Source organism: Stegodyphus dumicola, chromosome 6 (assembly GCF_044657685.1).
Source record: "Stegodyphus dumicola isolate Sdum_Otavi_A_Nest chromosome 6, ASM4465768v1".
NCBI lineage: Eukaryota > Metazoa > Arthropoda > Arachnida > Araneae > Eresidae > Stegodyphus > Stegodyphus dumicola.
In genome coordinates, this window is record NC_140773.1 from 101997234 (window position 1) to 102024216 (window position 26983).

Consider the following 26983-nt stretch of genomic DNA (forward strand, 5'->3'; position numbering starts at 1 on the left):
CATAGATGATCTTAATTTTTTTGCTGTCTAGACGGACTTGGAAAAGGTCAGAAATAATTTAATTATTATAATAAAAAAGTAAATAAAGTGTGAAAATTAATATTCATATATTTTGTATTTTAGTTTTAAAGCATTTTTAAAATATTATTTATTATTTTCCTTTAATTTAAATATAAAAAGTTGAATTATTTAATATATGTCATTTAAATCATTGTGGATCTTCTATTAAAAAGCTTTTTTAACGTTGCATTTACATAACTATGTTTAATATTTATAATTTAATTAAGATTTGAACTCGGGTATAACCTTGATGGTACTTTTAAATTTACTCATATTTTGAAGTTAATTTATTTTTACGTATGCATGTTTTTTATAATATCATTCTTATTTCTTATTTTTTTTAATTGAATTCAAATATTTTATACCTTAGTAATTGAATTTTTCTATATCATGTAAAGTGACCCCCTGGAAGCTTTTCTTATGTCAGCAAAGCATATTTACATTCCTGATATTTAGCTTAGTAACGGAGTTTTTGTTTTTTGTAAACATAACCACAAGATAGACTTTTGTATTAACAGTTTTAAGAAAAATTTGCTTTTATTTATTTTTAGCTACTGGAGCTTCTACTACTGTTTATGCTGTTGATGACTTCGGAAATCCTAATGATGAAAATGCAACAGAAACTGAAGAACAGTTTTTAATTAAATGGAAAGGATGGTCCTATTTGCATAACACTTGGGAATCGGAGGCAACTCTTAAAGAGCAAAAGGTTCAAGGCTTAAAAAAATTGGAAAATTACATTAAGAAACGAGAGGAGATCAAAGAGTGGTATGAAATAATTTATTTTTCCTTACATTGTTAGATTTCTTTTTATTTTCCAAGTATATTAATTTTTCTTAATCTATAGGAAATCACATGCTACACCAGAAGATTTAGAATATTATGAGTGTCAGCAAGAACTGTCTTCTGAAGTACGAGACCAGCACATGAACATGGAAAGAATTATTGGTAATTATCTGCCTTTATATTTGCTTGATATCTGTGAATGGCAAAAGCATGGTCTTAATAATCTGTTATAAAATAGTGGTATGTTTCCTAAATTACTTGAGAATAAAATAACCATGAAATTTTGTGATATTAAGTGGCTGCTTTTTGATTAAGCATTGGCAAAGTAGCTTTTGGAGATGTTTTTTAGAAGAGGAAGGCAAATAAAATATGCTGGAATGTATAATAAATATAAAAAGTATTATAAAAATAATAAAATTGAAAATAGGGTGGCCATACATAAATCAGTTGAATGAGATGAAGATTGTAGGGTTTTACTATACCTAGAACAGAGGTTCTCAGTATTTTTTGCCTTATGCTCTCTCTCACCATTGTTAGATGATTGTTCCACCATCCTTTCCAAAATTAATTTCAATGTTTTATAAATAAAACATGAAAAAATACTGAAAATTTTGATGAATACCAAAACTTCAACAAAAATTAGTTTTCTATATTTATAAAATAAAATTAAATATTTAACAAGTAAATAAAAGGCTGACTGCATTCACCCTCCCCACCCGAAAGTATAAAATTATTCCTCAAAGGCCCCTCCCCCTTTGGCTTAGAACTCCGGGTATAGAAACTTATTTCAAAGTCCTACAGATTCTACTAGAGTGGTAGTTAGCTATCACTTAGTCTGAAACAAATCACAAGTTCAGAAAAAGATTAAAATAACCTTTTTATTTAAGTCTTAAAAGAAAAGCACAGCTTGTGCAACAGATAAACTTCCGTGACTTTCGGGTATTTAAATTAACATAACAGAAAGTTAAATTTCAAATATAGGTAACATTGTCTGAGACTACGCATAAAACAGTGTACTCAAGCTGGCTCAGGTAGACAAAGGCATGTCTTTTAAATGATGGATAGCAATATTAAGTAAATGCAAGGTGAGGCTGCCAGCATTTCTAATTGAAACATTCAAAGCTCTCTGAAAATACACAAACAACTCATTTGCATTCTGGTGAGGACTACAGAAGGAAGAAGTTTTTTTCAAAGATTTAAATCAGAATAATTGGTTGACATAAAATACCTTATAAGGTTTTCAACAAAGAAATTTGTTTAAATGCCTTTTGAGGCAGTCTTTCCTATTAAATTAGTGAGTGCATAAGCATTAATGATATTCAAAATTTTTACATCACAGATTGTTTAAGTTTTCCATTTTGGTGATCAGGCACGTTCACTTCTTAACAAGGAACTGTTTTTAACATAAAAGTTAAAGCATGTGTGATAAATTTTAATGCTTTTTAAATGGAATGCTTGTGTATTATGCTTTTAGAATGACGTATCAAGAAGTAAGGTATGTTACAATCAGGTCAGTTACATCAAAATTTTTGGAAAAGGGGTGAGAAAGCAAAAATAGTGACTGCATCATGTTTTAGTTATTTGTAATATAAAAGGTTGACTCACAAAGTATTTTCTAGATTAGAATATTTAAAGAACAGAAATAACTAAATAAAATCCAGTTTGCAATGGAAAGTGTAATAAATTGCACTTTATGCAATTCTAATCATAATTTTGTCTTTGTTTCTCAGAGCTCAAAATGTAAAGGGGGCTTGTGCATAATTTATACAGAATTCCATTATTATGAAAGAACCTTTTTTATTTCTGTTGATTAAAAAGATAATTATTAGTATTAGGTTGGTTCATTAATTTATTTCAGATTTATTAGCATTTGTGATAAACTGTTCAAATTCAATGAAAAATTTTGGCAGATTCTTGTAAAAACGTTTCCGTATAACCCAAAATTGTACAATATTAATCAATTGAAGTGCTTAACATTTGCTTTAGTAACAATGAGTTGAGAACCATTTTAAGAGGTTAATCTATGTCCTAGCTATAGAGTAGGAAATTAGTATTTTCATTTTCTCAAGAATTATGTTCATGTGTGTACTCATTCCATGTGCAATCCAGAAATTGTATTGAGTAATGAATGGATATAGAGGTATTTTACAAAGCTCTTTTTTTCTTTGGGCAGTCAGTTGTAAAGAAGCGAATTGCAGTATAATAAAGGATAAAATATTTAGGGAAAAATTTAAGTTATATTTTTATACAGCAAGTTATTCTTCTGTAATGACATTATTGAGTATAGAGATTGAGAAGACTAGTTACATGTTTATATATGTTATTTTATAGCTCATGGACCATCCAAAAGTGGAGATGGCACAGAGACTGAGTATTTCTGCAAATGGGTTGGATTGCCATACTCAGAATGTACATGGGAGGAAGGCAGTTTAATATCAAAAAAATTTCAACACAAAATTGATGAATACTTTGTACGTCAAAAGAGCCAAAAAATACCTAGTAAAGTGTGTAAAGTAAGTATAGGCTATTTTCATTTTGTTTATGAATGCATAATAATCATTGGCTAAAAGTCAAGTTTATTTTTATTTAAAATCTTTACTGCATCTTTAGTTATTTACAATGTTTTTAAACATCAAAAGTTAGGCAGCTCTTTAAGGAAACTTTACTTTTTGGAAATAACAAATTCTTCAATATGAAGGACTGTTAGTACCATTAAGAAGGAAATACATTTACATATATAATATTGCTCAATTTTGTTAAAATGTTTAAATTTTTTGATTATTTTCTATCAAGATTTGTGGACAAAAATTCTAAGTAAGATGCTACAAATTCACTAATAGTGTCTGTTGTTTTTGAATTGAATTTGTTATTTTATCATGTGTATGTTAAAATATAAAAGTGTATTCCTGTGTTTCATGTTTTGTTAAATAGAATAAATTTGTATTTTGGGTTAATTAAATTGTGATACTCTGAAGAATTCTTTCTTCAGAAGTAGTGAAAATTTATTATAAGCGGTTATTATTATAGAATAATTGTATTTAATATCCATCAAAATTGTTTATCTTTGTATTTTTAATATTGAAAGTAACACATAATAATAAGTGTTATTTTATTTTTTGTATAACTAAGAGGGGTTTGTGTGTGTGTTCATGTGTGAAATTAGAAATTCATACATTTTTTTACCATTTTTAGGCTTTAAAATTCCGTCCTAAATTCATACCTTTGAAAACACAGCCAAAATATGTTGGTGGGCCTAATGGTTTAGAACTTAGAGATTACCAGCTAGATGGACTCAACTGGTTAGCTAATTCATGGTCAAAGTATGTTATAGTTTGCTTATAAGCTTTTAATAAAACAATTAAATTTATTAATGCAATATTTGTGAACTTTTTGCAGTTAAATATACTAATGTAATATATTTACTTTATGCTATTTACTGAGTGTTAGATTTGGCTTTCTATTTTCTTACAGAGAGAATAGTGTGATATTAGCAGATGAAATGGGCTTAGGAAAAACTATCCAAACCATTAGCTTTTTAAATTACTTGTTTAATCAGCATAATCTATATGGTCCTTTCCTGTTAGTTGTTCCTTTATCAACAATGACATCATGGCAAAGAGAATTTGAACAGTGGGCACCAGAAATGAATGTTGTTGTTTATCTTGGTGATGTGAGCAGCCGTGGTTTGGTAAATATGGATCTTTTTTATGATTTTAGGGTGACTCTCTTAATAATTTAATGACATAAAAATGCAGTATCAGTTTAATATTTGAAACTCTAAAAGCTTGCTGTTCAGTAGAGTTATATAATTTTGTACATAAATAATAAAATATGGAATTTAAAGCTGCACATTAGTTCTTTCACCTTTCCTTGTGGCTTGATCAAATCTTGGGAGGGGGGGTATTTTTTTTTTTATTATTATTATTATTTTGTATTTGTTACTTTTTTCTTCGAAGTATTTTGTTGTATTATGTTCTTTAATTATCTGTAATTCTGTAATCTTTAATGATCTTAAAATGTTTTACAAACACATTGAAAGAGATAATTTTCCATGTTAAATTAAAAAATACTTTGAATCTTGAAAATTTTATCATAGAATTAAGTTAAATTAAATGAAAAAAAGAACTTTTTACAAGTACAAAATTGTTTTTTGTTTTTAACATGCATTTTGTGCATCTTCATGAATTTAAAATTATTCATCTCCTGTACATAATTTCAGAGTTGCCAACTCTCCCAATGTAGGTAGGAGAATCCCAGTTTCGGACTCTTCTCCCGCCAACCTGATTTTCAGTAGATTTCTTCTTAAAATTTCTCAGAATTTTTATGTATCTTGGCTTAATACTTCGTTCTTTTCACAAAAAAAAAAAAAAAAAAATTATTCTATGCGTCACTTGGTTTTTCTCTAGATAACATCTAAAAGAAAACCAAACTCTGAGAACTTATGCCATGCTTCTAATTTCTGAGTGAGACCACATGTGTTTGAAAACGTAGTGTTTCGGTTCTCCAGTCAGCATCGAGCATCAGTACTTATTGTCTGTCATGTATTAGCCAATGAGCACAAACTAAGATGAAGTCTGTTATTTCGTTCATCTTGTCGTTGACCGGTGTGAGTGTTCGTGCTTTCAAGAAATAGTTTAGAAATCATTTGTGTTACTTACATCTTCAAAAAATGAAAAATACTCGTTTACTTTTCAAAGATCATACACATATGATTTTCCTTCTATTATTTCCTCAAGGAAATGCAATACATTTGCGATGTGTACTGTTTGTCATTGCGATTTTTTGATTTCACATGGTAGAAGGGCCAAAGGTCTCAAGCACATGCATACACGAAAACACAAGAACAACGTAAATTCTGTTGAAAAACAAAAACAAAAATTAGATTTTACTGTGGAAACAAAGGACCAAAAAGTTATTAATGCCAAATGCATGTTCTCTGCCTTTTTACTTGAGCACAACCTGCCACTGAATGCATCGGATCATGCTGCAGCTTTATTTAGAAAAATATTTCCCAATAGCAAAATCACTAGGAAATATTCGAGTGCAAGGACCAAAACAAGCTGCAATTGTTTAAGAAATGGGTATGAAAAAAAAAATCTTCAGTTATTGACTGCATTAAAACGGCTCCATTTTTGACTCTCTAAATATGGTAGCGATAATACCGATTCAAAACTGTATCCGGTTGTCTCTTATTTTAATCCTGTGTCTTCAGAAATTCAGTGTGGTTTACTTTCTGTTTCCACCTTAGAAAGACATTCCGCAAGCTTTAATATAGATGATAATTGCTTAGCACTTGGTGCTGTATTGGTAGATTTGAAGACGTGTTACAGGCATCTTAAAAAAAGAAGCTTAAGATTTTCAAATTATGAGGTGCACCTGTCACCTCTTAAATTTAGCAGCTTCTTTACCAATGATTGTAGATGAACACGTTGTTGATATTTATTATTATCTTAAAAGGAACAAAAAAATTGAAACAATTCCAGTAGCTGCATAATACTGAAATAAGAAAAATTTTGAAACATGTATGTACACGCTGGCTATCTTTAAAAAAAGTTTATCTAGATTTCTCGATCAATGAACCCACTTCTTGCATTTTTTAAAGAAGTAAATGCTTCTAGAGTAAAGATAAAAACCTCTGTTGATAAGTTATAAAATACCTAAAGTAAATGGAGATGTAGCTACTACTTCAACTGTTAACCCCTTAGCTGCCGCAGGCATATAATATATATATATATATATATATATATATGCCTTGGTCAGCCGATGCGTTAACTGCCCCGGGCATATATATACACCCGTAAAACTGTTCGCAAAGCTTTGGAATGCAACACCTCAACGACCTTCACAAAGTATGCGAAGGAAAGTACTATTTCAGAAAAATTAGAGGGGTGTGTCTAAAGCAGTGAAAGTAATGACTGTGCAGTATTGGCTGATGTTGTTTGAGTAAAACGTATTTTTTAAAAATTCTGTGTCCTCATTTTCGTTTACTTTTTGTAATAGGTTCCAGGAATAAAGAAAGATATAACGGGTGTTTCAAACCCATTTATCTTTCTGAATTATATTTTGATGAACTGCTCGAGCTTCATATTGTTACTGAAACTAACCGTTTTGTAGGCGAGTATATGAACCAACACCTTGCAAACGAAAAATCAAGAACAAAATCGTTGCCTTCGACCAGTTCAGAAGAAATATATATATATTTTTTTTACGCATACTGATTACACAAGGTATAACACTGAAACCTGATATTACACTTTACTGGTCTAAAAATTAATTGTTCGAAACTCCATTTTAGGGATCTTTTTTATTATAAAAACATCATTTTTATTATACTTTTGTTCAAAACATTAAATTTTGTGCATTCATTTTTTTCTTTTGTTCTTTATTTTGTGAAAGTAAAACTTGTACTTATTTTCCCCCTAATACATCGCATAACTACGCGTGCCTGTGTGAAAAACCGTGGCACTGAGAAATGAATCTTGTACGTTTTCCGCGGCAGCTAAGGGGCTAAAAATAGGTTTCTTCTGTACCAATGAGGAATTTAATTGGCAATTCTCAACATAATACTACAGAATATAAGCATACAAATTTCTCTCGAAGTGAAAAAAAAAAAAAGAATCAACAAGAAAATGTTTTCTGATTACTGTAAGTTTATCTTTGTGAAGAACGAATATTTATGTTTTTGTCTTTACACCTTAACAAAGCTTTTTGCTCTTTTGTAAAATTTATTTTGTCATCATTCGATGTTCTTAACACAGTTCTACAAAACAGAATTCCATTAATTCATATTTTGCACTCAATGATTTATGATCTGTTTAAAGACGTTTGTAAAATCAGTCATTGTTTTGTCTTCTAATTCTATATATGATGTGATTTATGGTGAAATAGAAAATCTGAAGAAAGATGAATATTTGGTAATAAGGGCTGCAACTAAAAAAGTAGTGGAAGACCTTTCAGAGGAAGACAAATATATGTTTTACTAGGTGTACCCGCCCGGCGTTGCCCGTGCATTTAGAAAATGCAGATAAGTGAATAGCGCAGGAATAGTAGTGTAGGACATGTAGACTGTCTCTCTCTCTTCCCCCCCCCACAAGCTACAAAAAAGAAATGAATTGTAATTAATCGATTTAATGTATCGTCAAAACAGCAAACTAACGCTAGAATAAAGAAATCAATTGTTACAATCGAACGTTATTTGAAAACAAATAATAATATCAGTGAGTCAAAAAAACCGTGATTAATAAATTATAAATAATTTTTTTTAAATTTTTCTAATTCAAAAATCGAAAATCGGGCTTCGAGGTCTGGTGGCCAGCCCCTTTGTGCTTCCGTATAAAAAATTCCAGGTCCCTGCGTGCGATAGATTTGGCTGGAGAGCTCGGTCGGTCAGACAGACAGACAGACACATTACACTTGCTTTTATTATTATAGATACATGTATTAGAAGCTACTTCTGCCGAGTATATAATTGCATACTACATAAATTTCCAATAGACGATGAAGTGATTTTGCATGCTAAAGTTCCTGATGTTTCTGCTCTAGCAAATGCCTCTTTTTCTGATATTATAAGATTTTTTTAAATAGATTTACAGTTTTACTTCATTTAGTCATGAAAGATGGTGATATTGATGTTGCAACTGATAAAATTGCAGTCGCAGTTTGCAATTAGGAAACTTGGATAAAGTTATAAAACCAGCTTGGATTGACACCCAGTGGAGTTTAATTGGAAAACTGAATGATGCTGATGGAATTTTAAAGTATAGTGACCTGTCTAGAATAATGTTGGCCATTCTGACAATTCCCCATAGTAATGCAGAATGTGAAAGGATTTTCAGTGTTTCTGCAAAAACAAGGATTAAATGTAGATATAACATTAGTAATGATGCATTAAAACTTTTATTAGTAAAAGAAGGCCTAGGTGGCAATTGCTATTTTCAAAATTATGAAATTTCTTTTTTAATGAAAGCAAAATCTGCCACTGTTAGTAGTATTTCTACAAAAACTGATTAAAGTATTATTTTTTGTTTAAAAGATGCAAATAATAAAATTTTTGTACTGTTTTGCATTTAAGAATTAGTAACCAAACTTTCAGATATTTATTTAAAGTTAATTCATTATTAAAAAATATATTTTTATCATTTAAAAAGTCTTTTCGTCATTGAGAAAAATCTTGTAATTTCTTTTAAAAAAAAACTTGATTTTTTATTGTCTTAGGTTGGCAATTATGTAATTTTTATATAGATATGCATGATAAAATGTTTATTGTTTTGATTTTAAATGAGGTATCAACTTTTTATATTTTGTTTCATGTTAATTAATTAAGCATTGGTAGCAATTGCAGTAATTTTTCATTGTTAATTTCTGAGATAAATTTCCATCAGAAATAGAATAACTGTTTTGAATTTTTTTTCCATCAGATACGCCAGTATGAATGGTGTCATCCTGGTAACAAGAGGCTGAAATTTAATGTTCTGCTGACTACGTATGAATTGCTTTTGAAAGATAAAGTTAGTATTTCATTTATTTAATTTTTTCCGTGACTATTTTAATTCTTGATATATATCATGGTTATATAACAGGCAGTGTTTATATTAATATAAAATCATCATAAATTTAATTTTTGCCCAAGTGTAAAGCCATGGAAGATAAATTAAAAACCTTATGCTCCGTGCTTGATGAGGGGATACTAGACTCATGGTAGTATGATGTAATGTAACGTAATGGTTCAAAAATATTGAAAGACTGTTCACGTTAGTTTAAATGAAAGAAATTTTTAATTTTGTGAAAAGTGAAAAACGAAACAATAAAATAACTAATAAAATAGCAGATTTGTGTTTATTTTCGGCTTACATTTGCTATTGTGTTATCACCATGTAAAATTAAGAAATGCTGAGATATGACTAAGAAAGAACTTCAATTTGTTTGACATTTTTCATAATAATTATGTCTTATTCTATGTATGCATGCAATAGTTTATTAATTGCATAATTTATTTTACACTTGATTAATGCTTCAAATATGCTTTATTGTGGTATAATTTCTTGTTGCAGAGTTTTTTGTCAGGGATCAGTTGGGCAGTTCTTGGAGTAGATGAAGCTCATCGTCTAAAAAATGATGATTCTCTTTTGTATAAGTCATTATTTGAATTTGATACAAATCATCGTCTACTGATTACAGGAACTCCTCTTCAGAATTCTTTGAGAGAATTGTGGGCACTTCTTCATTTTATCATGCCACAAAAGTAATTTTTATTTTTTCCCTATTTGTTTATTGCTTTTATTATTCTCTATAAATAATAACTAATTTTTCTTTTGGAAATGTTAATTCAGATTTATCTCTTGGGAGGAATTTGAAGAAGAGCACAAGGATACAGCAGATAAAGGTTATCCTAAACTTCACAAGCAGTTAGTTCCCTTTCTTCTGAGAAGAGTGAAAAAAGATGTTGAAAAATCATTGCCTGCAAAAGTAAAGGAACATTTTGCATTAATTTCTATGATGTTGTGATAAAAATTTTCTTAAAATGAACTATGTATATGTAATGAATTTCTTTGTCTAAAAGCAGCTTCATTTCTAGGTTGAACGTATACTCAGAGTCGAGATGACCTCTGTACAAAAGCAGTTTTACAAGTATGTGTGTATTATATTAGTTTTTTTAGCAAGTTTTTGTTTTTAATAAATGTAACATTGTCATAATTATTATCTCTTATATTTATTTATTCATTCATTGCCTTTTTCTTTCTGTCCACCAGAATATTATGTATAATTTCACTGAAGTTGTCACCAAGATGGAAGTTTTTGTAATCTAAAAATCTGTTATTTCATTCAGTTTTTAAACTGGAATGCTCTATGGGTTTGTAATCATCTTTTTGGGAAATACTTAGCCCTTCAGTTTTTTTTTGGGGGGGGGGACATTCTAAACTTTCCAAGTTTTGCTTTGTCAGAATCTGCAATATTCCAGATTGTTGCTGTCATAATCAGGTGATGGAAATATCTGAATATGTTCAGTCTACAATTGGTGACTTAAGTCATACTGATTTAAATATGTACAGCAAAAAAAATTGTTTTATTCTTATGAAATTATATTTATTCTGAATATTTAATGAGCAAAAATTTTGAAGCAATATTGTTAAATTTTTTCTTTATTTTGCAGATGGATTCTAACAAAGAATTATAAGGCTTTAAGTAAAGGATTGAAAGGCAGCGTTTCAAGTTTTTGCAATATAATGATGGAGCTTAAAAAGTGCTGTAATCATGCTATGTTAGTGCGGTCAGTAGATAACCCAAATAACTTGGATTATTTGCAGGTAATTTAATATTTGCTAGTAATTAAAATTTTCTCTGAAAACTTCATTAAGTGGATAAAATAAGCATTTTTAATCATACATTTAATAAATTTAAAATTTCAGTTAAAATGAGTAATTTTACTCATAGAAATAGTCGTAAATAGTAAATTGGTCATAACAAATTTTAATATGTCCTTTTCCCCCATATTCTCTCTCTTTAACCCTTTGCGGCATGGTGGGTCAATATATGTCCCACCTAATTAATATTTATTTTCTCAGTTAGCAGTTTCCGTTAGATATTTTCTAATCTTTTAAAAATAATGTATTTTAGTTATTATTTTTCTCAGTAGATGTTACTACTATACCAGGGCTTAAGTTTATAAGCAAAAAATATTCAAAATAGGATCACAAGAGTGATATCCATGTATCTCGCATTTTTCAATATTTTAAAAATTTTTGTATACAATTTATGATATGTATGATTCTTTTTAATATTCAAAGGTATTTTATTTTCAAAAATCTTAATTGAATTCAATATTTTATAACATTAATTTTGCAGTTGAAATAAGTGGGTTAAAATTTGTCCCACCACACACTTGAATTTTCGCTCAATAGATGGCAGCACTCACGATTATTTTTTCTTTTCTTTTTTCCATCTACTTTTTTTGTGATTGTGCGCATTTTTACATCCGTTGTATGCTCTGATGTGCTAAAATGTCTAGAAAAAAATTAACAACTCAGGAAACTTTGGATCTTTTTGCTGAACTGCCATCTGATTGCGACTTGTATGCTTCAGATGCAAGTTCTGATTCAGATGAAATTGAAACCCGAGAGAGAATAACTGAGGTTGAATTTATTGCTGAAGAAGAAAGGGAAGTAGTTATAATTTGTTTCACTTTTTAAAGACACAGACCCATCTATGCATGTGGCACTGTAAATATGAATCGGAAGTATCTACCCCAAAATTTAAAAGACAAATGTATGTCGAGAATATATAGACTTTTCAGTTAGCGATGTTTCAATTTATTGCATAAAATGGAAGGATAAAAGATCTGTTTCTATCCTGTCTTGCTTGGAAAAGGCAACTGAAATGAAAGAAATTAATAGAAAAGAACGAGATGGAAAGACAAAAAAAAGTACTGTGCCCAAACAGCATTATTTCATACAATAAGAATATGGGATATGTCGACTGATTGATCAACTGAAAGTACTATATGAAATAGATCGCAAAAGCAAGAAATGGTGGCACATATGATTTGTTTTTTAAAATTTTTAGATGCGAGTATAGTAAAGTTTGTTCGTGAGCCCTATCATGATGTAAAACCAATGAAAGGTTTTCTTCTCTCATTTATAGAAAGTCTAATGGCACTTGCAGGCAAGAAAGAGCTGAAAAGCAAACTGAAATCCCCAGTTCAAATAAAAACTAAAACCCCGTTCGTACAACCAGAAAAGAGACTAAAAAATGTAATTCACATGCCAAAGAGAACGAGCAGGAGAAGATGTGCATATTGCAGCACATCGAAAGAAGAACGACGAACATTTTGGATGTGTGAAACATGTGAAGTGCCTCCATGCTTACAAAAGAATGAAACAACATGTTTTTCAAAGTTTCATGAAAAATGACTTTTTTTTTCAATTTTAATCATATATAAATGTTTTTGAATCAAGTTCCAATTTTAATATTTTATTTAGTATCATATGTACAAGTATCAAATTTTAATCTTAAAATAATATTCAAGAAAATATTTTCTTTTGTTCCTAAAATTTAAAAATATTAAATATATATATGCAAAATGTGCATATGCAAAATTTTACAAGTCATAAATATATGCAATAAGTACAAAATGCATTTTAGTGTGTTTATTATGAATATTTTAGAATGCACGCTTTATTTTGTTTATTCATTCCATATATGATTTTTTTTTTCCTGCTATACACCAATATGCTATAAGACATGTGCTAGTTGCATGGTGGGACGAACGGTATCCCACCTTCCCCCGTAAAAAATAAAAGCGCAGAATTTTTTTCAAGCCTTAAAGGCACTTAAGTAAGTCCATCTGACTTATTCTAAGGCATTATTTTAAAGATTAAAATATATTTTAAATATGCGTGTCGCAAAGGGTTAACATAGTGTCAAAAATATAATAATAAAATATTTGTAAATTTTACAGATATGGAATTTATTCATTTTAGAAATAAATTTAAATTTCCAAGGTATTTATCATCTAAATTTAATAATTATTGAAAAATTAATTTAAAGAAAATTGTGGAATAGACAAAAAAGCATATTATATACTTAAAATGTAGAGTTCTATGTTATATAAATGGGGAAAACTAATAATCAGAAAGGTACCTTTATTTTTTAAATTTTACTTCTTGATGAATTTACCATTATTTTTTATTCTTGTTAATAAAATTTCATTAACCATTAAGCATGTTATTATTTACTAAGATTTTTTTCTCTCTCTTTTAAGCTTCTTATTCGAAGTAGTGGTAAAATTGTGCTCCTAGACAAGTTGCTTTGTAGGTTAAAAGAAACTGGCCATCGAGTTTTAATATTCTCTCAGATGGTTAGAATGCTTGATATTTTAAGTGAATATTTACAGCTAAGGCATTTTTCATTTCAGGTAACTCCTTTTCTTCTGTACTTTTGACCTGTTAATATCTGATCTGTGTTATTTATATGTGTCATAAATTATTGCTGCATAGACATACTTCTTGGAGTAATAAAATGGAATATGATTATTAAGTTATATAAATTTACTTAAGTAGTAAAATAATGCTTAAGTCCTTTTTTGTGAGTGTAGTTGTTAATTTATGCATTAACCCTCTGGCTGATCATCCCGCGATTTCCACGGGCATATGTTTTTCTTCCGTTATTGAGGAACGCATCCCGTTTAATCATTGAAATAAATTATATACAGTATGTGTTTAGTTTACGTTTTGGTCAACAGATATCGTTAGTAGTCCACTAAATTGCGGGATTTGAAGGCACATGGTATTAGCGCTCAAACTTCACTCTTTGCCGCTTTTTTCTTACAGAAATGGCTGCTAGAAAATGTTCAGCAATTATCTTGATTATTTAATTAAATTATTGAATTATTAATTAGATTTATTGATTAGATTGATTATTAGTTAGATTTATTGAATCTGGTGCAAAGACTGTGAAGTTGGACTTTGCCTTGAACCCTGTTTTGTACTCTATTATACTAAACTGTATTTCTAAGGTATTTTTCCCTCAGTGCTTTATATTTTCTAAATTTTATGCATTTTACATTTTTATATTATGCAATAAATAGAAATTAACTGTAATTCGAGTGAAATTTATTTTTAAAGTTTTTTTTTTTTTTTTTTTTTTTTTTTTTGATGTGCGTGTGTGTGATAACGCCTGAAATTGTTTTTTCTGGCAACTTAGTTTTTCATGATAAAAATCTATAGAAAAATTGCATTTTTCAATTCTCCAATATATATATATAGATTTAAAATATGCAAAAAAAATATGCAATTTTGAAAACGATTTCGGTCCACAAATTGAGCAGTCAGAGAGGATTAATGATTTTTTAATTGAATTAGCTTAACTGCAGATTAGCCTAATTTTATGGATTTTCTATTGCTTTATACATACTTCTGTTATGTATAAGCAGTATCTTTATTCATACTTATGTTATGAATATTCTATGAGTGTAAAAATTGCAGTTACTTTTTTAAACTCTAAGATTATATCAGAGTTACAAATTATGGTCTTAAATAGTTAGCAGCTTTAATTTTAAGATATTTTTCACTGATTATTGAAATGAAAAGGTAATTTTGTTTATTTTTATCCCCCCCCTTTTTTTAGAAAGGAAGTTATTTTCTCTTAAATTTAAAATTATTATTTTTTGTTTTACCAGCGTTTGGATGGCTCTATTAAAGGTGAACTACGAAAGCAAGCTTTAGATCATTTCAATGCGGAAGGATCTCAGGTATGTTCCAGTACATTTTAATAGTGCAATATAGTTTTCCTTGTTGGAAAAAGAAAAGGAAAAAAGTGGGAAAAGAATATATATACATATGTGTGTGTATATGCCCACAAAAAAAATTGAGCTACAGTCATGAAAGTCAGCATGCAAATGATTAGGATTCCATTTCCATTGATATTATGGGATTCATTCAATATATATGAGAAAGAGATCTTTTCAGAGTATTTAAAAGTAGCTATACTCTTGCTCGGAGTTTTATCTGTTTTTTTTTATTATTATTATTTGTGTACAGAAGTGCTTTTAAGGCATATTTGATGCTGTAAAAAATAATTCAAGTTAAAGATAGACCACATCATAGGCCTAAAATAAATATGTTTATCTGATATATATTTTGGCTGTATTCGTAATCAGAACAGTACAATAGCTTTTTGATGTAGCAAGAGTAGATCAGAAAAATGCAAGTTCATTTGAGTATCTGGGATGTCCTGAGCCTGAGTCACATATGTTATTTAATTGATTCAGAACCTCACTTGTGGGATACATGAGCTTAAATAATATCATGCATGCAGAATAGCCTTGATATCAATATTATCCATTTAAAAGCATTTTGCATCCTGCTGGCTGAAAATGGGAATGATACTTAAATTAAAGAGAGTGCAGCTGACTTTTTAATATGTGCAGCTGTCTTGATGCTGAGCTGGTCACCCTGGACAGTTCTTGAAGGAAGATACACTAGTAATATTTATTTAAACTAAATAGCTTATTATGTAGTATTAGGAATATTTCAGTGTTTTACACATGCTCCAATAAATATACTTCCCCCCCCTCTGCCCATACATAAAATGGAAATGTGATGTAATAATTTTATACATGAATAAAATACAAGTATAATATTCTTAATATGAAATAAGTAAAAAATCAACATCTTCCAGCCAGTTTTGTCCATCATGGAAAAAACTCTCTATTCCTATTGAGAATTCTCCATTTCCAAAATTTTACTTTACCCTGATCCCATCTGCAATGCCATAAATCTTGTATGATTGAAAGGAATGTATCACTTCTGGAATTTTCTTGTGAATTATGCATTGCAGTTGAAAAAGTTCAGTAGCGTTAGATTTTTCTCCTCGTTTAAGTTTATCCGTTTGAAATTATAAAATTGGTTTATCACATACAATACCAAAAAAATGTTTTATTTGGTTGCATGATTTTTACGATAATTTATCAATTCTGTAATTTTTCTTTTTTACTTTTAATTTCTGTACTTTTGTAAATAAGTGTTATTTTGCAAATTTTGTTATTGTTATGATCTGATACTCAATTTCAGAATCTGTCTAAAAGTTAAATGTTTCATAGCAAGTACACCTGGCGAACAAATAAGAAAAATGTTATTGTAAGCTTATAAAGGAGAGTAGTTAAATTACATGCAGAAAATGAAAGTACTTAATATATAATAGTGCTGCATTGGAATAAAATATAGATATAATAAAGCTAAAAAAATAATTTATTTCTTGTGGTTGGAATTCCCCCTTTCCCCCAGAAAGAAATCTGCCAGTCCTGGTGGGAAAGGAGTGGCTAGCACTCTAGTTCCACATTTTTTATTGATTGTTGTATGTACCGTAATTTCCGGAAGAAGGCCGCATCAGCGTAAACGCCGCACTCGAGAAAAATGGCGGGAAAAAAATTAAAATTACACAGAAACGCCGCAATAGATTAAATTGCGCGTGACATCGTCATGGGCCGTATAGATGCAAAAACTCAACCTAGGTCTTGATATATGACATACCAGTTAAGAAAAATGCATGAAATGAAACCATAACTCAAAAATAAATTAAAGGTAAGAAATGTATAGCTTCTGTGCCGTTTAGACATTTTCAAAAATTTTCCGCTCCCTTCTTACTTAAAAACTATCCAACAAGTACTTGTACCCAAACTGATGGGATCTGTATTTGGCAGAATGCCAAGAAAAATCCATTCATGCTGAAGGGGAAATACATCAGAGTTCGTTATGCAAAAAGCAACTGAGTGGTCTTTTGTGTGGGAACAGCACCAGTCTGTGCACAATGACAAGGCCATCCAAACTATGTACAATGACCATCATAGGAAATATTTTATTTTTAGTGCACCTAAGCGCCGCACCCGCTGAAAATTTAAGTTTTAAACACACAGCGTTAAGTAAACACCACGGCGTTTCTTCCGGAAATTACGGTATGTAACATCTGGTTATGACAGTCTGAAGGGCCATCTCTTTAGGCAACGAATTTCTTTTAGTTATCTGTCATCTCACATATATATTGCCCATATCTTTATCATACATAAAAAAATTGATCATGGTAGTTGTATTATTTAATGCACTACATCAGTTATTCCATTCACTTTAATGCTGCATTTATCCAAAGTAATTTTTTAATCAATTAAGAAAATAATAAAAGGAAACAAATTTTTCAACCTGCCAGCCAGGTTCCACCTTATTACATAAAATCAACAGAAATTTGCATCTTGCGGCATAAAGTGCTCCCCCAATAAACACACTGCAATCTGAAAAGTTCGACTTCTAGTTCAGAAAGGAGTTAACAGTACATAATTTTTTATTCAAAAAATATAAAATGTAATGTTAGTTTTTTTCCTGTCTCCTTAACTAAAACCGCTTACTGTTTGTTGTCAATTCACAAAACTAAATTTTGATTGTTGAATAAAATTAAAAAGAATGACATTTTTAAAATTTAATTTTAAAAACTATCGGGATTTTAGAAGTGCTTATAATTTTTTCTGCATTTGATTTTGACTAACCACTTATGCCACCAACCGCTTGAAGTAATTATTATAAATAATGTAATTATTACAAATTATTATAAAATAGATATACTATATATATATACAGTGCTTTTAAGGAATCTAGCTAATGTAATTTCATAGGTTCATCTAGTAATTAATAATAACTGAAATGAATCTGCATTTATTACTTTTATTGCTAGTTTTCTGATTAAATCTGAAACATCTTATGGTTTTCCAAGTGGCAATACAAAACTTTTATTCCTGTCATTTTTTATCAAAATTTTCTTTTAATTCACTCAAAAAATTATGCTTTTACATTGTTTAGTTTGTTAATTAATAACCATAAATTTTAAAGAAAAATTAAATATACAGTACAAAGTCTGTAATTCGGACGTCCATTATCCAGAATGATCTACAATCCGGATATCCAAGCCACAACCTTTTTTTTTTTTTTTTTTTTTTTTTGTGTGTGTGTGTGTGTGTATGCTTTACGCATGCGTGTTTAGCACAAAAAAACGAAGCAACTTAAACAACTTACATTGAAAGAAATGTTTAATAAAGTAAACAAATAAATATTAAGTTTTTTGTAAATTTTGATACCTTTTAGATCATAATTGCTCTTTATTTCATAAATTACGGTTTCATATTTTTAATTGTATAATTTCTGCATGCCATCATACCAGATTTAAATTGATGATCTCTAATCTGGAATCGCTGAAGTCCCGATGAGTCCGGAGTTCAGGTTACAGACTTTGTACTGTATTATGCTTCATTAAGTGGTAACAAACTAGTATGTTGAAGTAGGCAGTGGCAACACTTTTTTTTTTTAATCACCAAGTTCTTTTATTTAAAATTTAAAAGGCAAATATATCACTCATTTTTAATCAAAAATTTCTTATATTCACACAAAATGTGCAATAGTATTTTTTTAATTCAAAACTCAAGCTTCGGGGTGCATATATTTGGGCGGAGGACTGACTATGTATGGTCAAAGTTTGATGGTTCTACATGCCGCCATTTTGCTACAATGCAGTTAAATTCAAAACCAAAAAATATGTTACATTTTGCTAAGTGGCAACACACTTCTTTTATATCACTGAGTTTTTTAATGAAATTTGAAAAAAATATTTTATGTTTTGCAGAGTGGCACTGTGTGTGTTAAAAATTTGATGGCTCTATATGCTGTCATTTTTTCACAATGCGAGCAGCATGCAAACATATAGTTTCTTCATTATTTAATGCATACACTGACCAATGAACTAGAAACCCAAGATCAATATTTTATTGGACTGCCTTTTGCATGGATAATTGCTTTGATTCATTTGGGCATCGAGTCTACATGCTTCTGGAGTGCATTTGCGTCCAGAGGAAGAGAGTTCCATCTTCGTGGGGTTCTCGCCAATTTTGACGTCTTCTATCAGTGCAAATAAGGTGTAGCGTGATTCAGCCAACCACATTGCCCGTTTCCAATCTTTAGATGTCCAATGTCTTCTTTTCTGTCACCACTGCAAATGAACTCTTGCATGTCAGGCAGAAATGAGTGGTTTTTCTCACAGGCACCTGACTATTTGTTCTTATCCTCTGTGCATGGTTTAAACTGAAATCTGTTGGGAAGAGCCTTGGATGACAATCTGTGTCAGTTGAAGTACAGTAGAGTGCCTGTTCTGCCATACAATTCATTGGAGACACCACGGATCCACTTTCTTGGAGGAGTGTGCTTGAACGACAGTTGTGTCTTCTAGAGAAGAACTGTGAGTTCTGATTCCAACTTTTGAAAACCTTTGATATGTCTGCTTTTGAGACACCAGTGAAATTTGGTGTCTTCGAAATCGAGTCTCCTGCTAAACGGACAGCAACAATAAGCCCTTTTTCAAATGCCGAAAGATCTATCTTTTTTTTTTTTTTCATTTTACTTCATTCATTCTGAAAAGCACTCTTACTCCTTACTTATACTAGCATTCTAACCACATGTGACCCACGTCATAAAAAAAGTTTTTTGCGTATTTCGTCACTAGCACGCATTCAAATGAAAATCTCAAAGGTTTCTAATTCATTCACCTGTGTGTGTAGTAGAGAATGTAAAATGATGGTTAATTTAAAAAAAGTCATAATATGGACAAAATTCTTACTTTTTGAATAAAATAGCAAAGATGTGTTAGAGAGAGGTAGAAATGTGAAAATTTTTTTATATCACTGTTATATTGGGCCATATATAAAAAGTCTGCAGTTTTTTGGTACAAAAATTTTCTTTATTCAATTTTAATCAAGTACACATTGGCCATTTTTCCGGTAACTTCATAATTCCATTAATGTGGAACTTCTGTGGCTTATCATCGAAAAACTTGGCCAAGTGATTTTCATCAGTGCTTCAGCTGGCCAATTTTTTTTACCATCAAGATAGTTTTGCAGAGACTGAAACAAATGGTAATCAGGTGATGCAAAGTCCAGGCTGTACGGTGGATGTATCAAAACTTCCCAACCAAGTTCCGTCAATTTGTTCCAAGTCATCAAAAATATGTGTGTCCATACATTGTCATGATGGAACACAACTCCCTCTCTGTTGGGCAATTCTGGTCGCTGTTTCTGGATTGCTTCATTCAATATGCACACCACTGGGCTGAATTTATGGTTTTCCCAGGTTGCAGCAAGTCATAATGCACAATTCCTCATGTGGCGCCTAAACATCGAGCTTCTTTTTGTAGCCTGTTCTTTTCAAATGATTCCCAACTGTCATGTGGTTGTTGTTTAGTGCCTCCTCTATTTCCTGAAAATCTGCGTGCCGGTCTTGCTCCACCAGTTTCATAGACGTTTTGAATGACTGGCCAACCAGAGCGAAGTGTGTCTTTGATATAAAATTTCTGGAATGAAATCGAGCAAACCACTCCTGGGGCCTTTGTTCACTCAACAGCATTCTCACTGTATACTTCACAAATTTTTTGCCATATTTTTGCAGCATTTTTACTTTTTTAATAGTAAAAAAGCATCACATAGCATATTTCTTCAGATATCTCACTCATTTTCAAATCAGTATAACTTTTTACACAAGCAATAAATTAGAAAACTATCTTCACTAACAATGGAAGCTGAATGTCACCTTTTAAGTACATGATCATTTGAGACAGTTGGGTGAGTGTTGCTGAATATATAACAATCTAGTGGCAAAAAACTGCAGACTTTTTATATGTGCTAGTATATATAAAACATATTTTTATCAAATTAACTTTTAAAATGTTTCATTTTATTACACTATCAGAAATAAAATATGTATCATCAGTTGGTAGCAGTATGCTGCTTCATTTCTGAGCTAAAATAATTTTCAATCATCTTGACTTCAAATTTATATGTAATATATTAAACCTCAAATGAATGAATTCCCTCCTCCCCTAAAAATGATATGCTTGTATCTAAAAAATAATACGTAACAGTAAAAATATAAAAATTTTTAACTTGGGTATTATTCATTTAAAATGAACTAGTGATTTCATAATGTTTTAGGTAGTGTGATAGAAAGAAAAAAATGTTAGATTGGATTGCACTTTTTAATGCAATTGATTAAATCTGTAATTGGTATATTTTAGAGATTTTACATCAGGGAAACGGCGATTTGAAATAAGTTAGTGGTAGACATTAATACTTTGTATGATTATTATTTTTTACTTCTTAATTATTAATTACTTCTTAATCATTTTTGACTTTTGGTTGATACTTTATGTGAAAAAATTATGTGGTGGTATTAGAATTATGTGTATAATTTTATTTTTATGGAAATGTAAATGAGTGCCTTTAAATATACATAAAATAATTGAGCAGCTGAAGTTATGGTGAGAAGAAGCCAATTTGGCTTTTTTGGGCTAATTATCTGATTTCAGTTCAACAGCCACCGCAGCACAATGTAAAGTGATATCATTTTCTTAAAGATTGTGACTAGTCCGTTTTTTTTATTATTATTAATTCATTTGTACATTCTTCACTATAATGATCTGTTGGAAAATACTGACAAGTTTTCCACGGATCTATCTCCTGTTTGATGTCATGACTTTTACATGGCATTCTTTTTTGTTAATCCATAAAAAAATGATTATGACATAAGTAGACTGTGTATGGCTTAAGTCTGGAAATTTAGAACAAATTATCTTTCAGTTATTAGATTTTGCTTAGGGAAATGCATGTTTGCTAAAGTTTTTAGCTATGTGTTAATTTTCAGAATTTAAACATGCTTTAATTCTTTCAGGACTTCTGTTTTTTGTTGTCTACAAGGGCTGGAGGCTTAGGTATCAACCTTGCTACGGCAGATACTGTTATAATTTTTGACTCTGATTGGAATCCTCAAAATGATTTGCAAGCTCAAGCAAGAGCACATCGAATAGGACAGAAAAATCAGGTTTGTACTTTCATCAACAAAACTATATTGTGCTAAAAGAAGGTAAAAGACAAGGTCCTTACAGTCCTTAAAAGTCCTTATATTTTTTAATTGATTTTTGGTCCTTAAAAGAGCTTAATTTTGGCCAAAACCAGCAGAGGGTCCTTAATTTTAATCATCTGAAATTTCTGTCTGTTTTTAAGACTGTCATTTTGAGTGTGAATTAGCATTTTGGAGCAATATTTTTGGTGATTCACTGGCGTATGTATGGTTATCTTTTGAATGGGTTCATGAGTTATAATTTGTTTCTATTTCTAATATAAATGATGGGATACTTGAGTTTATAAGCAAGAAGTAAAACATAAGCATTTTGAAGTTCTTTCATTTTTTTCTAATGAGGGTCTCTTAAACAACTTTTTGCTTTTGCGGATGTGAATTCTTTTATTAAACGGTTCTAAATTTGGCGACTTTTCAATATTTTCGCGATTTTAAGATCAGTTTCTATAGAAACTTTATTCCAAAATCTGAGAATTTTTTGACAATTTTTTTAAAACATCGTAACATTGATTAATTTCATTAAAATAAAGGTAATACAATCAAAAGTCTTTAATCCGGACTCATCAGGACTTCGGCGATTCCGGATTATAGATCATCAGTTTAAATCTGGTAAGATGGCATGCAGAAATTATACAATTAAAAATATGAAATCATAATTTATGAAATAAAGAGCAATTGTGATGTAAAGGGTATCAAAATTTACAAAAAAAAAGCTTAATATTTATTTGTTTACTTTATAAAACATTTCTTTTAATGCACGCATGCGTAAAGCATACATTAGGCGTAGTCGAAATTAGAAAATTGCAACCAGAAAACTATTTGATGTGTATTCGTGATATTTATAATGATGATGAAATTGATTTAAATCATATCAGAGTTCATCAAGATGAAACACTACATTTAGTAAGGAATTATAAGCCGAATAAAATAAAAACATCTGCGCTGAAAATGAGGATAGTGCTGACAGATCAACTTCCAGTTCATTGCGCGCCGCGACGAACTAGCGAGAGCACTAGTTTGCATGTTAAGACAAATCTCTAATTGTTAGAAAAGATGCTTAAAGAGAAGAAAATCTATATAAACTAACCAAAATGTTTGGGAAGGCTTCAAATTAAAATGACAGATAAATATTTGGTTGAGTGTTATTGTTACAAAACATAAATGTTTTGTATAAAACAAACTTTGTTTAAAAATAACTTTGTTTTTGTAGCTTTTAATGTGTAATTATCCTAGTATCGTTTAAGAATCAATGCCATAAATTATGTATATTTTAAGCTGTGAAATTTTATTAGACTTTGATTTTAATAGGGCTTTTTTAAGAAATATTGTTAAAAAATAAAATTTAATAGTGGTCATGTAAATCCACAATGACAAATTTATCAGACTACCTAATTTAATTATTTTATAACTAGCTGCTTACCCTTAAAAATTATCTCTACATATTAAATCAATTTATTGCTTTTCATTAATACTCACTGTGGTCACAGGATGAAACACAAAAATGTAAAAATTCAAGTAAAACTTATTCTTTATGAGACTTAAAAGAATACAAAACAACTTCTGGTGCTTAATGGCTTATTGGAACCTTAAAGTATATTAACTGGGTTACAACCCCTGGAACTCTACACGAAGCTACACTAACTGCATCAAACAGAGCCTGACTAACTTTCAACACTTACCAACTGTGCCTACATCAGGTCTTTCAGGTTCTAATCAGCAGGTTTCTCTCTAGACAAGCAGCAACAGTGACAACATTCAGTCTTTTGTTATGAATCATTCTGATTATGATCTTACTTCGCATTTTAACCTATGCTGTTTGACATAAAATCTACTTGTTATTTACTAAACCTCTAGACTGACCAAGTATGCGACAAAATGAGATATGAAAAAAATCAACATAAAGCTAACTGTTAGTAAAACGTAAATATCACTTATCTTCTTTCAAATATGTCTGACTATTACAAGTGTAAAATATTTAATGCTACTTGATAAACTGCATAAAGTTTATTTTATTCTCAAACTTATTAATAATTATGTTAATTTGTTCATGTTTAGTAATAATGCATACTACTTAGGGATCTATTTTATTTTTAGGATGGTGTTACAAAAGGGAAATTCAGGCATAGATAATATTTTTAATTGAATTTATTTAGTTCCCATTTGTCCATAGGTCCTTATTTTTTTTTTTTTTTTTATTATTAACCCTTTGCGGCGCACTATACGTTAACGTCGAAATTTCAACAAAAAAAGTTGTATGCAGTCTATTTAGTCCTAAAGGACTACACAAGTAAAATTTTGTAAAAATTGCACTTACCATTTTAATTCTGTGGGTGTTCCATGAGGTGGAACACTGCGCCGCCAGAGCTTTTAAAAGTGCGACTAAGCTAGCATTGCAGTGAAGCACGAAAATGAGTAGAAGTGTTTGTACAAGAAAGAAAAAACTCTGTATTATGGTTGTATACATGGTTTCCTGGATATACACAATATTCTTGAATATATACGGATAAATGAGATAAATATCTATATACACAAGTTCTATATACAAAAGTATTTACAAATTTTCCTATTTCTTAGCTTTGTGAAATTGTTCAAAGCAAGTCACACCTTTTTGATGGAAGCACAAACCAACTTTGCAGGTTTTGCACATATAACTTGTTTTGTGCGGCTTCTGCTTCGTGCTACAATGCTCTATATTCTAAAAGTTTTGCCATTTCTAGATTTTGTTGTTCGGTGTGTCACTAAATTCTAAAAATTCTGCCACATCAGCTCTGTAACCGGCCTGTACCATATATATTTCATATTTCTTCTGACTGTTCATATTACTAAAATTATATTAGCCGTTTTTTCTGAACATTCTACATGCATTTAGTGTTTTTTAGAATAAAAGAAATCGTTAATTAAATCCAAAAATTCTAAAATGAAAAGGAAGCATGTTGAAGAAAGAAACCGAGTACATAAAGAAAATTATTCTTCAACAATATGTGCAGTTATTATTATGTAAATTATCCAATTGTTTATGATTTCAGCCTTTACTATAATTTCCTATTTCTATTTTCTCATATGATAGAGTTACTGATCCAGATTAAATTAAAATTTAATTGTATAATCTTTGACCACTAGTCCACATTATTAGTTTGAATTTGATTGTTCTTTTTTAATTATGTCACTGTGAGCTGTAATTGATTTTGTTAGCATCAGAACGTGTATTTATGTTTTAAGTTCTTCTTTAAATAAGAGGCTTATTTAAACCTTTGTCTGATATTGTAGTTACTTTCAGACATAGCAATAATATGCTTCACGTCTTTTGGGGATTTTGAACTATGTAACTTATCAGATCAAGTAAACCCTCATAGGTACATTGTGGAGAGGTTGATAAGTTAGGAGATAAAGCATGCAGAAACTAGCGAGAGTGTTGTTTTGCATGTTAAGGCAAATCTCTAATTGTTAGAAAAGATGCTTAAAGAGAAGGAAATCTGTATAAACTAGCCAAAATGCCTGGGAAGGTATCCTATTAAAATGACGGATAAATATTTTGTTGAGTGTTGTTGTTGCAAAACATAAATGTTTTTGTGTAATTATCCTAATATCGTTTAAGAATCAATGTCATAAATACATGTATTTTAAACTGTGAAATTTTATTAGATTTTGATTTTAATAGGCTTTTTTAACAAATATTGTTAAATAAAATTTAATACAATCCATAGTGACTAAGGTTATCTAATTACCTAATTTAATTACAACTATCTGCTTACCCTTAAAAATTATCTCTACATATTAAGTTATTTATTGCCTTTCATTAACACTTAGTGTAGTCACAAGAGAAAACACAACAATTTAAAAATTCAAGTAAAACTTATTCTTTGCATGTAGTGAAACTTAAAACTAATACAAAACAACTTATCATCTCTGGTACTTTAATCGCTTATTTGGAACATTAAAGTATATTAACTGGTCTACAATCCCTTAAAACTACAAAGCTATGACACTAACTGCATCAAACAAAGCCTGACTAAGTTTCAACACTTGTCAACTGTGTCTACATCAGACCTTTCAGGTTTCTTCTAATGAGCGGGTCTCTCTCTAGACAAGCAACAGCAGTGACAACATTCAGTCTTTTGTTATGAATCATGCTGATTATGATCTTACTTCTCATTTTAACCGATACCGTTTGACATAAAATATACCTGCTACTAAACCTCTAGACTGACCCAGTATGTGACAAAATGAGACATAAAAAAATTCAACATAAACCTGTTAGTAAAACGTAAATGTCACTTATCATCTTTCAAATATGACTAGCTAAATATGTAATGCTACTTGATAAATTGCATAAAGTTTATTTTATTCTCAAACGTATTAATAATTATGTTCATTAATTCATGTTTAGTAATAATGCATACTACTTATTGATCTATTCTATTTTTAGGATGGTGTTACAAAAGTGAAATTCAGGCATAGATAATATTTTTAATTGAATTTATTTAGTTCCCATTTGCTCATACGTCCTTAATTTTTTCATTAATAAAAGTACTTAATTTTGGTGTGCAGAAATGTGTACGAACCCTGAAAGAAACCGATTATCTGAAAAACGTTACTTTAATATTTTAATATGCTTTGTTATATCACATGAATATAGAAGTCTACATAATTAATATTAATGCACTTAAACTATTTGGAATTAAATGGAACAAAAGTACTCTGTGTTG

The 26983-nt window shown here is 30.0% G+C and overlaps 1 protein-coding gene across 2 annotated transcripts in view; it reads left to right on the top strand.

The window, feature by feature from the left end:
• The window catches only part of Chd1 (chromodomain-helicase-DNA-binding protein 1), a 123621-nt gene that overhangs the window by 37617 nt on the left and 59021 nt on the right, over positions 1–26983 (top strand). Inside the window, exons 8-21 of one of the 2 annotated variants that reach the window (XM_035371090.2) lie at positions 32–46; positions 612–828; positions 908–1008; positions 3178–3359; positions 4039–4166; positions 4318–4534; positions 9264–9353; positions 9897–10087; positions 10176–10311; positions 10421–10473; positions 10997–11150; positions 13604–13756; positions 15020–15091; positions 22092–22241. In XM_035371090.2, the coding sequence (XP_035226981.1) occupies positions 32–46; positions 612–828; positions 908–1008; positions 3178–3359; positions 4039–4166; positions 4318–4534; positions 9264–9353; positions 9897–10087; positions 10176–10311; positions 10421–10473; positions 10997–11150; positions 13604–13756; positions 15020–15091; positions 22092–22241 (1859 nt within the window). The remainder of the gene's footprint in view (positions 1–31; positions 47–611; positions 829–907; positions 1009–3177; positions 3360–4038; positions 4167–4317; positions 4535–9263; positions 9354–9896; positions 10088–10175; positions 10312–10420; positions 10474–10996; positions 11151–13603; positions 13757–15019; positions 15092–22091; positions 22242–26983) is intronic. The other variant, XM_035371091.2, reaches the window with a different exon arrangement.